Here is a 16,270-nt window from a genome sequence, read left to right on the forward strand (position 1 = left end):
GAAAAAATAGCATATTTCAGTGTTCCTGTTAAAAGGAAAAAAGTTAAAGTAAAAATATCTCAAAGTGTAACATTCTTGAAGGAAGGTGGGTGTGAAAAAGGATAATCTGCTTACATTATGCATGACTATTTTCAAACATTTCGGACTAGACAAAGGCACAGACTTCCAATGAAGAAAAATGGGCTTCTGGGGATTTAAGATCATATTTGACCTGAGTGTAAATAACATTTTGGTTTTCTTCCTGCCAAAATCATGTTCTGGGGTTGAGGTCATACAGGAAAAGAATGAAGTCAGTGGTAGAAAGCTCCCCACATAGCAATTTTTATGTGTCCAGTACCAGAGTCCAGGTGTCAAAGAAGTCTGGAAATGTGAGAAAATAACTTTTTATTGTTCTTTTTTCAGATAAATGGTCATATCTCTAGCTTTAAATATAGAAGTACTTTGCCCACAAACGTGTCTGAGGTTGAAAGAAAACATGTTAAACATACTAGTTATTTTTTGAAATGTTTTCTTGCAGCATTATTTATGATAGGCAAGACATGGAAGTAACCTAAGTGTCAATTGATGGATGAATGGATAAAGGAAATGTGGTATATACACAATGGAATATTACTCAGCCATAAAAAAGAAGGAAATCCTGCCATTTGCAACTACATGGATAGACCTGGAGGGCATTTTGCTAAGTTAAATAAGTCAGACAGAGAAAGACAAATACCATATAATCTCACTTATATGTAAAATAAACAAAACAAAACCCAAACCCACAGATTACAGAGAACAAATTGGTGGCTGCCAAGGGCTGGGAGTGGGGGCTGGGCAAAGTGGGAGAAGGGGGTCAAAAGGTACAAACTTTAAACTTTCAGTTATAAAATAAGTAATAGGGATGTAATGCACAGCATGGTTAATAATTAATAATACTGTGTTGCATATTTGAAAGTTGCTGAGAGAGTAGATCTTAAAAGTTCTCATCACAAGAAAAAAATTTTAGTAACTGTGTGTGGTGATGGATTTTAACTAGACTTGTGCAGAACATTTTGCAATGTATACAAATATTGACTCATGTTGTACACCTGAGGCAAACATGATGTTACATGTCAGTTATATCTCAACTTTTTAAAAAAGATAGGGAATTCCCTGGTGGTCCAGTGGTTAGGACTCTGCACTTTCACTTCTGAGGGCATGTGTTCGATCCCTGGTCGGGGAACTAAGATCCCACAAGCCACACACACACCCCCCACAAAAAAAAAAAAAGAAAAGAAAAGAAAGATAAATTGAGCAATATATTAAATATGTTCAAGACAGTAAAACACCACAATAACTTGTGATCACAACAATCACCAACAACAGGGTCTTGGCAGATATAAGAGTCTTCCAATTATATGTAAATGTCTAGTACCCCTTATCCTATTTTATTCAATAAAAATATATATGTTTTATTAAAAGAACTTCAAATTCACTTGACTTTACATAAAAATAATTTGTATATTTGATTATTATTAGACATGATTTTCTGCACATCTCACAAATGTGAGCTCTAGACCCATGAAATGCATTAGAATTAGTGAGATTCATGATTTTGTTTTATTGCCTGACAATGACTTGGTTTAAATAGAAGAAAAATTTTTTTTCTTTGTTTCAACTTTTTAAACACCTATTTAATTTTGTTTCATTATGGTTCATACTTAGCTAATTATTTTACTCTATTAATTAAGAAAGGGAACAAATAGTTTAATTCAGAGCTCAGATCATAATACCAAATACTCATTCTAGCAGCAATGAGGCAGTTCCCACCCTTCAAGGGTGTCTGTCTTCTTGCTGTCTTAAACTTTACATTTGCTCAGATACTAATATTACTGCTAAAGTCAGGAGCTGAGAAAGAGCTAGGAGGGGAAGAGAAAATGTTAAATAAGGCAAAGTGATGGCTTTAAAGGGAAGTGAGAGAAAAGGCAGTCAAATTTGAAAAAAGATCCCTGAGTTTATAATTAATTTACATATATACTTCTGTGGTTTGCCAAGTGATTTGGTGTGACTACCTAAGTTTAATTAGCATACAGTCTCAGAATGAAAACTCTGTAAGACAAGGCTTCACTTAGATTTGATGGATATTCAGAAAATCAGTCTCATTCACATCTTTGTCATCATCACCCTGCAAAAATGTTAATGAGGGAAAACAATTCCAAGTTCACACATATAATCCCAAAACTTATGCTTACAAGAGAAAACCTGATTTTGTGAATATAGGTTCAAGCTCAATGCAGTACCTAAGCTTCAACCAAGTCTGAAGAAAGGGCTTAAAGACTCATATTAGCAAGCAACACTTAAAGTGAAATACAGACTTTTCACTTAAATCATTGTGAGTTCATGTGTCTTTAAAGGGAATACACAGAATTTATGTAACGTCAAATTATAAAAGAACTGCTAAGAAGTTCAAGGAAGCAGAAACACTTTTCAATATAGCTTGATATGATACCTATGGCAGTCACCTGGAAATTTCCAAACAAGCCTGAGATATCTCTGAATCGATTTCCTAAACAAAAAGGTAATAATTGATTTTAATAATAATATAGACAATTTAATTTTATTTTAATCAATAATATTGATTTTAATAATTTCCTTCCAGAAGTCTCACAAAGTATTATGACACCTAATTTTTCTAAACTAAGTACCCCAGTTATATGCTGCTTTAGGTTCACTCCTACTTATGTAGCCACTCCAGTAAAATAGGATGGATTTTATTTATGACTATTTATCTGGAGAAATGCCTCTTTCCCTGTACTAAGTGCTTAGAGTAATACAGAACACAGCTGTTTTCTTTCTTCAGTGTCCAGTTAATCAGGATTAAATACACACACGCACATACACACACATGCACACACACACGTTTTGCACAGAGAAGAAAACATATTACACAATGTCCTCAGCTGAGCAGAGCAGAAGACTTCATAACTGTCCCTGACTATTATTTAAGAGGAGGCTCAAGAAGGCTCAGTAACAACTGCCGTAACTATTCATAAGTGCCACGAAATGGTTAGAGATCAAGTTCATAGCACTGACCTTCATCCTACATAATAAACCGTATTATTTCATTTATATTTGGCAAATCTGGATACGGTGATTTTAGGCTTTGAAGAGACAATGATGGTGTTTCCCAGAGATCTTAATAGATATAATTTTAGAAGGGGTTCAAGTTTTATTTATACATTTTTTATTGTATCAAAATATACAGAACATAAAATGTACTATCTAAACCATTTTTAAGTGTACAATTCATTGGCATTAAGTACGTTCACAATGTTATGCAACCATCGTTACAACAGATAAAATTTTGTATAATGTGCATAGCATATATTTCAAACCCATGGTTATATAAATTTCTTAAGCAATGCAGACATTTGTATAAATTGTGTAAAAATCATAAATCGGGGCAGTGTACACATGCAATTATAGTCAGTCTGATGCCTTAATTATTCAATTTTTTTCACAACTTCCTCAGTTTTACTGTAAAGTTGTCTGTAGCTCAAAATTTTCTGCAATCTTTTCAATAAAATTAGTAATATCACTTACAGAACATGAATTTCAGAACATGCTTTTCCACATTTATTCAACTGATAGGGTTTTTCTCATGATGAATTCTTTGCTGCTTCAGTAAAAGGCTAATTTTAAGTTTTCCCACATTTACAAAGCTCCCTTGTTTTTATGACTTCTTTGATGGAGAATAAGATGTGTCTTCTAGTTAAAAGATTTCGCACATGTGTTGCATTTATTTTGTTGCTCTGCTGTGAGTTGAGTAATGTTTAAGGAGATGTGATCTCTTGATGAAGGCTTTGCCACATTCAGTGCACCCGTGGGGTTTCTCGCCTGTATGAATTCTCTGATGCATGACCAACACTGATGAGTCTGCAAAGGCTTTGCCACATTCTCTGCATCGGTATGGTTTCTCGCCTGTATGGATTCTGGAGTGTTTATAAAGGGATGAACTGTACTTGAAGCTTTTCCCACACTCCTTACATTCAAATGAGTTCTCGGGTGTGTGCGATTTCACATGCTGAGTAAAGGAAGAGTTCCAGGTGAATGATTTCCCACATTGACCACATTCATAAGGCTTCTCTCCAGTGTGGAGTCTCTGATGGACCACGAGTTGTGCTTTATGCGTAAAAGCTTTCCCACAATCACTGCACACAAAGGGTCTCTCTCCACTATGAATTTTTTGATGAGCTGCAAGGTGTCCCTTACTGTTAAAGGCTTTCCCACAGTCACTGCATTCAAAGGTTATTTTTTTCCTTGTATGCTTTTTTTCATATCTAATGAGATGAGACTTCTTTTGGAAGGCTTTCCCACATTCACTGCACCCAAAAGTTTTTTTCCTTCTGTGCTTTTTTTCATGTCTAATAAGACACAACTTGTTTTTGAAGGCTTTTCCACATTCCTTGTATTCATAAGTTTTCTCTGATATAACTTTTATTATAACTAAGAAAGTATAAGTTAGGTTGCAAACACTTTCCATTTGATTCACATTTATGCTGTTTTTCTCTTGAAGAAATAAAATTTATATTCAGATTACAATTTTGGACTGTCTCATTGGTCAGTGTTTTCTTGAAGGTGAACATACCTTGGTTCAAAAAACTGTCTTTGCTTCCTTCTCCTTCCTGTCCCTCTAGCTCATCATCAAGTAAGCAGATAACTTCTAAAAAGGAGTAAAATGAAACATTCTCAGTTACTCCTTCCAATATCATGTAATAGAAAGAAATTTTTAAAGTCTATGTTTTAGGGCAAGGATGCCTATTCTGACCACTTCTAGTCAATATAGTACTAAAGTCCTAGCTAGACCAATTAGGTAAGAAAAAGAAACAAAAAACATCCAAATGGGGAAGGAAGAAGTAAAAGAATCTCTGTTCATTGATGACATGATCTTGTATTCAGAAAACCCTAAAGATTCCATGAAAAAACTGTTAGAACTAATAAATTCACCAAAGTTGTAGGATACAAAATCAACATACAAAAATCAGTTGTCTTTCTATACCCTAAAAGCAAACAATCTGAAAAGGAAATTAAGAAAACAATCCATTTACAATAGCATCAAAAAGAATAAAATAAACTTAACCAAGGAGATGAAAGACCTGTACACTGACAACTACAAAACACTTCTGAAAGACATTAAAGAAAACACAAATAAATGGAAAGACATTTTCCATTTTCTGTGTTCATGGACTATTGTTAAAATGTCCCAAATGTACCCAAATGTATCTACAGATTCAGTGCAAGCCCAGTGGAATTTTTTGCAGAATTTGAAAAAGCAATTCTAGGGGCCTTCCCTGGTGGTGCAATGGTTAAGAATCATCCTGCCAGGACTTCCCTGGTGGCACAATGGTTAAGAATCCGCCTGCCAACGCAAGGGACATGGGTTCAAACCCTGGTCTGGGAAGATCCCACATGCTGCGGAGCAACTAAGCCTGTGTGCCACAATTACTGAGCCTGCACTCTGGAGCCTGCGAACCACAACTACTGAGCCCATGTGCCACAACTACTGAAGCCCACGTGCCTAGAGCCCATGCTCTGCAACAAGAGGAGACACCCCAATAAGAAGCCCACGCACTGCAACGAAGAGTAGCCCCCGCTCGCCACAACTAGAGAAAGCCCGTGCACAGCAATGAAGACCCAATGCAGCCAAAAATCAATAAATAAAATAAATAAATTTATATATATATAAAAAAGAAGAATTCACCTGCCAATGCAGGGGACAAGGGTTCGAGCCCTTGTCTGGGCTCGCACAGCAACAAAGACCCAATGCAGCCAAAAATAAATTTAAAAATAAATTAGTTAACTAAAAAAAAAAAAAAGAACGAAAAAGCAATTCTAAAATTCACATGGAACCATGAAGGACTCCCAAGAGCCAAAAGAATCTTGAGAAAGAACAATGCAGCAGGCCTCACATTTCCTGTCCTGAAACCACATCACAAAGTTACAGTAATCAAAACTGTACTTTATGGTACTGGCATAAAGACAGACATATAGACCAACAGAAAAGAATAGAGATCCCAGAAGTAAGCCCACGCATATATGTTCTTCAAGAAGTGTGCCAAGACAACACAATGGGGAAAGAATAGTTTCTTCAACAAATAGTGCTGGGAAAACCAGATACCCACATGTAAAAGAGTGAAATTGGACCCCAATCTCACACGACAAACAAAAATCAACTCAAAATGTATTAAAGACTTAAACATAAGATCTGAAACTATAAAACTCCTAGAAGAAAAGATAGGGGAAAACTTCAGAATATTGCTGCTCACAATGATTTCTTGGATAGGGAACCAAAAGCACTGACAACAAGAGCAAAAATAGACAAGTGGTACTACAGCAAACTAAAAAGTTTCCATCAAGAAAAGGAAACAATTAATAGAGTGAAAAGGCAACCTACAGAATGGGAAAAAATATTTTAAAAACATATATTGGATAAGTCGTTAATATCCAAAATATATAAGGAACCCTTACAACTCAATAGCAAAAAACGGGCAAAGAACTTTAATGGACATTTCTCCAAAGGAGACATACAAATGGTCAACAGGTATATGAAAAGATGCTCAACATCACTAATCATCAGGGAATTGCAATTCAAAACCACAATAAGATATCACCTCACACCTGTTAGGATGCCCATTATTAAAAAAATAATAATAACAAGTGTTGGCAAGAATGTGGAGAAATTAGAACTCTGGTACACTGTTGTTGTGCATGTAAAATGGTACAGCCACTATGGAAAACGGTATGGAGTTTCCTCAAAATATCAAAAATTGAACCACCATATGATCCAGCAATCCCACTTCTGGGTATTTATCAAAAAAATTGAAAACAGGATTTCCTAGAAATATTAGCACTCCTGTGCTCACTGCAGCATTATTCGCAATAGCCAAGAGTTGGAAACAATCTAAATGTCCACTGACAGATGAATGGATAAAGGAAATATGGTATATAATACTTTAAAAAAGAAGGAAATCCTTCACATGCTACAACATGGATGAACCTCAAGGACATTAGGCTAAGTGAAATCAGCTAGGCACAGAAGGACAAAAACTGCATGATAGCACTTACATAAGGTATTTAAAATAGTCAAACCTATATAAGCAGAAAGTAGAGTAGTGGTTGCCAGGGGCAGGGAGGAGTGGGAAATGGCGAGTTGTTCAATGGGTTTAGAATTTCAGTCCTGCAAGATGAGGAAGTTCTAGAGATCCCCTGTACACCAATGTGCATACAGTTAACCATATTGTACTATACACTTAAAAGTTTGCCAATGAGGGTAAGTTTCATATTATGCATTTTTTTCTACCACACACATGCAAAAAGTCTCTGGTTTCAGGCCTAGTCTCCCATTCTGGACTACAAAACAAAAAAGAAATCTGTATTTGTCCTGCCCTGGGCATTAAGAAGAAACTGCTGAAATGGAGGCTTCCAGAAAACAATAATGAGAACAAGTACCTTTTTCTATTTATAAATATGACTTTCCATTCTGTGAAAGATGGTAAAACAGGCACAAAGTAATGTTATAACAATGACAAAGAAAGTTAAAAAGGGCTCTTAACAAGGATGCAGAGTAGCTCTGAGAATGGGGAGAGCCATTTCAGAGGAATGAATGAGGAGGGTAACCAGGGGAACAAGGAGATAAAGGCATTCTGAGAAATGAGAAGAGCTAGACTGGGTTGGGGAAATTTGACCAGAGTCAAAATCTACAACATCTAAGAATTAAGTTATCCTGTTAGGATGCTCCCGAGTCTCCTTCACACACTTCTCCTTCTCCTTCCTCATCCTGCACACAACCACCAAAGAACTGTCAAGCCATTAACTCCCTTTTACCTATAGGCACTTTCCTATATCCTCTCTAGCCACCCAAGCCACAGTTGAGGACTATTTGTAGAAAGTTCTCCAATTCCACTTCTAGCTAGGATTCATTCTCCAATGCCTACACATACCCAGGAACACAGAGGCTCAGCAGAACGTTGAAAAGAGACCAGATGTCAATTCTTTTGCTTCTATCATCAGCTATTTCTACTACTTGATAAGAATTTTTCCTGATAAATAATCCTATTTTTTTATAACCTCTTTCAACCTTCCAGATGTACTAGCCTCCAAAACTCTGCTTTGCCCCTGACACCACACTCTTTAACTCAAATTTCACATTTTGGTTTCCACACATACAGATTCCATTATTTCTGGGGATCTGAACCATAGGACTGCTAGGCTTTACCAACTTTTGCTTTTATATACTGTGTGGTTAAGAAAGTTAACTCTGACTACTGTTACTATGGTGCCACACCGTGTCCAAAACAACATAATCACTGCTCAAAACCCTACAAATGCTAAGTCCACTGATATAATAATGTTAGGGAAAATGGAGAAGGGAATTCTTCACTGTTTCTGAGATTGCCTTCCATCAAGGGAGAACCTTATTAGTGTAACAATTTGGACTCTTACCTCATTCCTTATTTCTCAAATAAACACAATCTGATTACATTATTAGAAACAGATGTATGGAAAGATCTGCCATCATGGTGAGGAAGAAAGAAGAATGAGGATTCTAGGAACTGAGAGAACCAACAAGCACTTCGATGAAACAGGCAGCGCGAGGAGCCAGAGCAGAGAGGAAGGACATCCTCCCACACAAGAGCTGAGAAACAGAAAGAGCAGCCACGTGGAAGAGTGGAAGTGAAGGTGTCACCTGGGGATCTGAGGATGTTGTGTCAGGTGTACCCAGTCACTTTCAAACGTGTGTGGTTTTAAGAGGTGCTTCCTGAAAAGTATTTCAGAGGTGCCTGTCCCTCACTCACCAACTGGGATCTCAGTTCCAGAGACTCCCATCTACCTGCTTTCTCTGACTCACCTGGAGAGCGCCAATGTGGGTTCTCTCCCTCCACCATCCATGGCTCTTGTCCTTGCTCCACCTTGAAGATCACTTTTGTTTTGGTGACTGGACACCCTGTTCATGGGAAACAACACAGAACTGGGGACAAAGTGCTAGGAACAAACGACTACCTTACAATTTGGGTTTGCCTCCTGAAGTCTTAGGGCCTGTGAAGATAACATGCTTTAGAACAGAAAAGACCCTTCTTCATTTGGGAGGCAGAAGCATTAAACATACTACCTGATCCCCAAAGGGGATTATGAATCTTTGACCGGACTAAGCTGGTGGTACAGTGGTTAAGAATCCGCCTGCCAATGCAGGGGACAAGGGTTCCAGCCCCGGTCCGGGAAGATCCCACGTGCCGAGGAGCAACGAGGCCCATGCACCACAACTACCAAGCCTGCTCTCTAGAGCTTGCAGCCGTAACTATTGAGCCCATGTGCCACAACTACTGAAGCCCACACGCCTAGAGCCCGTGCTCCACAACAAGAGAAGCCACCACAATGAGAAGCCCACGCACCGCAACGAAGAGAAGCCCCTGCTCGCCACACTAGAGAAATGGAAAGCCCGCACGCAGCAAAGAAGACCCAACACGGCCATAAATAAACAAACAGAAATGGCAAAAACAAAGAAAAAGATTCTTTGACCACTAAAATTCAGGGTCAAACTTACTAATGCTTCAGAATGTTCACAGGTTTCTCAAGTCTTAAAGGAAGGGTACTATTAGTATATCCTGAGTTACACAGGGAAGTTGTCCTTACCCACTGAGATGAGGTTTCTAAAGTTCTCCAGCATCACATCCCAATACAGCTTCCTCTGAGAATATCCCAGCAGCTGCCACTCCTCCAGGGTGAAGTCCACAGCCACATCCTGGAATGTCACTGATCCCTGTAATAGTACATTCATCTTCGACCTGAAGTGAGCACCACTGGGGCACGTGGAGGGGATTCTGACCAATTCCTCTAATTATGTTCATATGTTCAGAGTTTGCAGTAAGTTACCTAGAATAACTAAAAGCTATGTACTTGATTTAGAATTAAAATTTGTGATAGAAGAAAATCATATTAAAACTGTCCCACTGGTCTTCCCTGGTGGCGCAGTGGTTGAGAGTCCACCTGCCGATGCAGGGGACACGGGTTCGTGCCCCGGTCTGGGAAGATCCCGCGTGCCGCAGAGCGGCTGGGCCCGTGAGCCATGGCCGCTGAGCCTGCGCGTCCGGAGCCTGTGCTCCGCAACGGGAGAGGCCACAACAGTGAGAGGCCCGCGTACCGCAAAAAAAAAAAAAACTGTCCCACTGTATACATATACACACATACGTATATATACATACGTATACATACATATATATGCAGAGAGGGAGAGGAAGAGAAGGAATAAGATAATACTAAGTTCACTGAGCATTGTTTTGGCCTCATGTATTCTGCTTACACAAAGGGACACTGAAAAACAGTCATATGAAAACGGCTACTCATTTATGACAAATCATCAAATTTTTTTCTTTCACGATAAGTTCCAGGAAAATCTTTATATATGGAATTGTTATACCTTATTCTCTAGGTCATGGCCAATAACTTCACTGATTGGGTATCCTGTTTTTATGACTGCCAAGATTAAGCATAACTTTGCATCTCAACATTACAAAGTATGTGCAGACCCTACGGCCTCTATATCAATTTTCTAATTTTTCTTCAATTTAAATTTCAATCTATATTTTTCCCATTTATATTCTTACCTATTAATACTTTTTCACTTTAATATATGGAGCCTTACAAATCACTTCAAATTCACCAGAAAGCAAATTGGAATTTGAATGAATAAATGGATGGACAGACATATGGATGGATGGATATCTTGCCTGGAAGTTGGTCGCTTTCTGTGGCTCATGAGAAAGGACACCGATCTACGAAAACAAGACAGGGGGAGTCCCCTGCCTTTCCAGCCTAGAAATAAGTACCTATGTGCCAGCTACAAAAAAGGCTACTGGGGGAAGAATGACCTGTCAAATAAGCAGGGAAGTCCATGTTATATAGAAAGACCAACTTGTCCATTTTCAATCCTGATATGATCACAGGAAACTTGGATAAGGATGGTCTCTCTTGGGTAGATGTATACATTTCTGCCCATTGATCTATTACAATTTATTGTTAATTTCTGATCTAGTGATTTCTTTTCTCCCAGAAACATATCCCAAAGAAATAAAAATTGATGGATATGAAGATTAAAAGCCTGAGTTCTAGAGCCAGGCAACCAAGTTCAAATTCAGCTACTCCACTTACTAGCAGCAATGACCCTCAGAAAGTCACTTAACTACTCTATACCTCAGTTTTCTTATCTGCAAAACGCTGATGATAATAGTACGCACATCATAGGATTTTTATGAGGATTAAATAAGTGAATACATGGAAACCACTCAGAACAATATGTGGTAAGCACTCAATAAGACTGTGACTATTTTTAAAAATAAAAAAGGGGAGAAAGGGAGAGATGAAAAATGTTTTTATATCATTGCTTATAATATGAAAACACAGACAATAGCTTAAATGTCCATTAACAGTGTTGATTAAAAACAAAAGATGCTGTAGAAAGATATTGCTTTGGAAAGAGGTGCCATTTATATTTGTAGGTGAAAAAAGTACGTTAAAATATATAACATGGGGGCTTCCCTGGTGGAGCAGTGGTTGAGGGTCTGCCTGCCGATGCAGGGGACACGGGTTCGTGCCCCGGTCCAGGAAGATCCCACATGCCGCAGAGCAGCTGGGCCCGTGAGCCATGGCCACTGAACCTGCGTGTCTGGAGCCTGTGCTCCGCAACGGGAGAGGCCACAATAGTGAGAGGCCTGCGTATCGCAAAATAAATAAATAAATAAATAAATATATATATATATATATATCATGATCCTCCCCTCCCCTTTTAAAAGAATATGTATGCAGATACAGAGACACACAAGCTTGGTGGTCTCTGCAAATAAATAATAGCTATTTACCAAAGTGTAAATAATTGTTATTTAGGGTTGTAAAGACAGCAGAATCATACGTAACTTCTATTTTATTTTTTTACATATTTGTACTTTCTAAGTGTTTATACTGTATTATTTTTTCAAATACATACATATACACATACATGTAAATACATACAGTTTAAAAATATACATGTAAAATTTAAACAAAGGTCTATAATGCCCTACAACACCTTGGTTCCACCTCTTCTAACCTCGTCTGCTTCAATCCTTCAAGCATCCTCCTATAGTCACTGATCAGACATTCAGCTTTCTTGCTCTTCCTCCAAAATACCAAGGATGATTACTCAGGATCTCTGCACATCTCTTCTGCCTGGGCTGTTCTCCCACAGGGAAAAATTGAGATACTGCACAGCTCACTCTCTAAATTCCTTCAGGTCTCTGCTTACAGGTCACTTACCAGTGAGGCTTTTCTTGACAACCTCAGATAAAAGAGCTTCCTCCCTCACGGTCACCACCACTCTGTACACCCTTACTCTGTCTTTTTCTCCATTGCACCTACTATCAAATAACAGATTGTGTATCTGTTTGATTTTTGTTTCTCTACCTCCATGAAAAACATAGATTCTGTTTTACTCACTGTGGTGCACCAAGTACCAGAATGGTGTTTGGTCCACAACAGACACTCAGCAAATATTTGCTGAATGACTCAAACTCCTTGTTACATGTTTTCAAAAGAAACTTATTAAGCAACTTTGGCCCAACTGAACTGTGATGCAGAGGACTTCCCTGGCAGGCGAGTGGTTAAGACTCCACGCTTCCACTTCACGGGTCACCCGTTCAATCCCTGGGCAGGGAACTAAGATCCTGCATGCCACTGCGGTGCGGCAAAACTTTTTTTAATTTTTATTATTTTTATTTTTGGCTGCACTAGGTCTTCATTGCTGCCCGTGGGCTTTCTCTAGTTGTGGCGAGTGGGGGCTACTCTTCATTGCAGTGCAGGGGCTTCTCATTGCGGTGGCTTCTCTTGTTGCAGAGCACGGGCTCTAGGCACACAGGCTTCAGTAGTTGTGGCACAGGCACTCAGTAGTTGTGGTGCACAGGTTTAGTTGCTCCGCGGCATGTGGGATCTTCCCGGACCAGGGCTCGAACCCATGTACCCTGTATTGGCAGGCGGATTCTTAACCACTGCACCACCAGGTAAGACCCGTGGCAAAACTTCTGAACTGTGATGCAGGAAAAAGAACAGTCTGGGAATTGAAGACTGGATTTCAGGCCTGACTCAGCCACTAACAAGCTGTGGGACTCTAGCACTCAATTGCCATCTCCTTAAAATGAAGAAGTAGAACCAGAAGACTCCGAAAAGTCCTTCTAGCATCTTGAGGCTGTGATTACTCTGTAAACTAGCTCTGCATTTAGGTAAGGGGAGAAAGGGAATCAGCATAACCCCAAAGGGCAAATATGACAACTAAGATAGTTAAGGAGCCAGCTTAATTGTGAAGGAAGCAATGAGGAAGGGAACGCACTGGTGTGAATGTGTGTTTGTGAGAGCCTGAGAGAGAGAGAAAGAGAGAGGGGGACTGAATAAATGTGTTTAGGAAAGCAGCAGAATTTCTTCTGTAGTAGCTCTTGATTCTTCTTTCCCTTGACCATACCCTCATTCTCCTCCTGTGAGTTTCATTTTCCTGTGGAGCCTGACCACATAAACCCATACTTCATTTTCTGTAATTCTCACCTCTCTCCTCAAACATTTGGGACAACACCTCCATAAACACAGTCCTTGATGGTACTTACATGTAATGCCATGAGTCAAGCCCTACTCTCACTAGATAGTAGAGACAGAAGTTGATTCTTGTCTCAACTGAAATGGGGTAAAAACGTCACAGGTCAGGAGAGCCTCTTCCCGGGGTTAATCTGACGGAGAAGCAACACTCCTTCAACAGGAACCTTCACGTTGGGCCACGATTCTTTAAACTCACCATCCTGTGGCCCTAGGTTGGCTTTCTGTAGATTTTAACCAGGGCCGCTGGAAACTAAAACAGGCAGGAATACGCAAGAGGGACCCTCAGGTTCAATTACACAGTCTTCCTGCAGAGACACCAAGAGTTCTCTCAATAACAATGATCACAAGTTGAAGTTCGTTTAGCATTCACTCCTCAAGAAGAATACAAACTAACTCTTTGTTTTAGGCAAAGTACTATGTTGCAAAATTAATGAAATTTGGGTAAAATGGCACTGAGTTTGAATACTCGCTCCTCCACTAACTAGCTGTGTGAGTTGAAGCAGCTTCATACCTCCCTGTAAAACGATGAGTACACTTACAAAGTCATCGTGATAAACAAATGCCAATACTTTAAAATAATGTGCTTAACAGTGTCTGGCACTGGCTGTATTGATTCTCTTCCCCGCCGCTTTGAAGGGGTTTACTGCCTTCGGCGAGTCAGAAATCTTGTGGAATGAGATGAGTTACGGTTCAACGCACAGGCGGGGGCTCCCTACGCGGGCCACACTACCTACAGCACAGCAACGCAGACTGGCCCGCCACGCCCCTGCCAGACCTGGGCAGAAAGGAGCCCGGCCCTTACTCGGCTTCCTCTGAGCCAAATGCCCCCGCGCATAGGAGTTACCTACAATTATGCTTTCTTCACATGAACTGAGAAGCCGGTCTCTGCTCTCCACCTGTCCCTCAAGCCCTTCTAGCTCACCCACCGCTCAGTACTGAAACACGTGGAGGAACGCAAACACTTCCTGAGGTCCCCACTGCGCGTGTGCGGAAGTAGCGACTCACCCAGACCCTCCCCCCAGGGTTCTCTGAGGAAATCCACCAGAGACTACATTTCCCATAAGGCTCCTGGAGTTTATGTCCGTAAGGCCTCAGGGACTTCCTCTTCATCTACGGAGATTTCTAGTTTGATGTAGTTTGGGCTTCATGGAGAATCATATTGAAAGGAAACGTGTACGTAATTTTTACTGATTAATATAAACGTGACATATAGAAAACATATGCCATATAGACGTGGTAAATAGAAAACAGTAATTTATTTAAAGGAAGAGTTTCTTCTTTCATTTTATTTTTAAAAAGAATTAAACTTAGTAACACTGTAATAACATATCATCTGTAAATAGTTTTAAAATCTAAACTACGTAAATTAATATATTAGATCCCTGTTGAAAAGGTTTTTAGTTTCAGACAGCTTAGTTATGAGTATATTTCAAAGCTTTATTACAGTCTAGCTGTAAGGGAACAGCAAGAGGGCAATTTCAGGTTTCACTCAGGGAAAAGAGTTTATATAGGAAAAGAGAAGGGTTACATAATCGTTGGCGAGCTATAAAAATGAGAGTGTATCTAACAGGCATCAGATACATCAGAGTGTATCTAACAGGCATCTAACAAGCATTGGGTGGATAACTAGTTTCTATAACAAGTCTTAATTCCATTAAAGTCATTTAGAAATTGCTTATCAGGAATGATCATTTTTTCCCAGAAGGAAGTCATGAATTATAGTATGCAAAAAAAAAAACCCTTTCCCCAGACGAGGTTTGGGACAATTTCTCTTCTATAGGTTTCTTCAGACCTCTCTCCTCCACCCCTCAGCTCTCTCTCTCTCTCTCTTTTTTTAAAAAAATTATTTATTAATTTATTTATGGCTGCATAGGGTCTTAGTTGCGGCACATGCAATCTTTCGTTGCGGCATTCGGGCTTCTCTCTAGTTGTGGCCCACAGGCTCAGTAGTTGTGGCACATGGGCTTAGTGGCCCTGTGGCATGTGGGATCTTAGTTCCCTGACCAGGGATCGAACTCACATCCCCTGCATTGGAAGGCAGATTTTTAACCGCTGGACCACCAGAGAAGTCCCCTTTTTTTTTTTTTTTTAATGTGTGTATACTGTCAGGCCTTATCGTAAGCATATATCTAATATTCATTCAACAAAAACATGTTGCCTGAGTTCCTGTTATATACCAGACATTGATTTGGGTATGGAGTAGTGAGCAAAACAGACAAAAATGCCTGCCTTGTGGACCTAATGTTCTATTTTATTAGATATTGATAAATGCTATGGAGAAAAATAGTGCAATGAAAGGGGATAGGCAGTAGTGGAGGGCTGCAGTTTTAAACAGAGTAGTCCAGGAAGGCCCCTCTTAGGAGATATTTGAGCAAAGACCTGAAGGAAATGAAGTTGCAAACTCATGCCAGATGAAAAAGGGTTTTAGGTAGAGGAAACAGCAAGAGCAAAGACCTGAAGCAGAAAGTGCCAAACACATTTAAAGAACAGCAAGGAGGGCCATGTACCTGGAGAAGGGAGAATAATAGAGAGGTAAGGAGGGGTGAGGGCCCAGACTGTGGAGGGACTTGTAATCAATGTAAGGACTTTAGCTTTTCCTCTGAGTGAAAATAGAGGCTTCTGGAGAATTTTGAGCAGAGGA

General features: G+C 39.5%; 1 protein-coding gene across 5 annotated transcripts in view; it reads right to left on the reverse strand.

Moving 5' to 3' along the window:
* Positions 1 to 3,202: 3,202 nt before the first annotated feature.
* LOC114899164 (zinc finger protein 684-like) overlaps positions 3,203 to 16,270 on the reverse strand; it is a 30,574-nt gene continuing 17,506 nt past the window's right edge. For 2 of the 5 annotated variants that reach the window (XM_029229631.1, XM_029229632.1), the window contains exons 2-3: positions 8,870 to 8,965; positions 3,203 to 4,684 (exon numbers count right to left, since the gene is read on the reverse strand). In XM_029229631.1, coding sequence (XP_029085464.1) covers positions 3,761 to 4,504 — 744 coding nt within the window. In that variant the 5' untranslated portion in view covers positions 4,505 to 4,684; positions 8,870 to 8,965 and the 3' untranslated portion in view covers positions 3,203 to 3,760. Of the gene's footprint in view, positions 4,685 to 8,869; positions 8,966 to 9,651; positions 9,680 to 13,825; positions 13,847 to 16,270 lie in introns of those variants that run through there. The other 3 variants (XM_029229630.1, XM_029229633.1, XM_029229634.1) reach the window with 3 other exon arrangements.

This window comes from Monodon monoceros, unplaced genomic scaffold (genome assembly GCF_005190385.1).
Source record: "Monodon monoceros isolate NGI ecotype Baffin Bay Population unplaced genomic scaffold, NGI_Narwhal_1 Super_Scaffold_18, whole genome shotgun sequence".
Lineage (NCBI taxonomy): Eukaryota > Metazoa > Chordata > Mammalia > Artiodactyla > Monodontidae > Monodon > Monodon monoceros.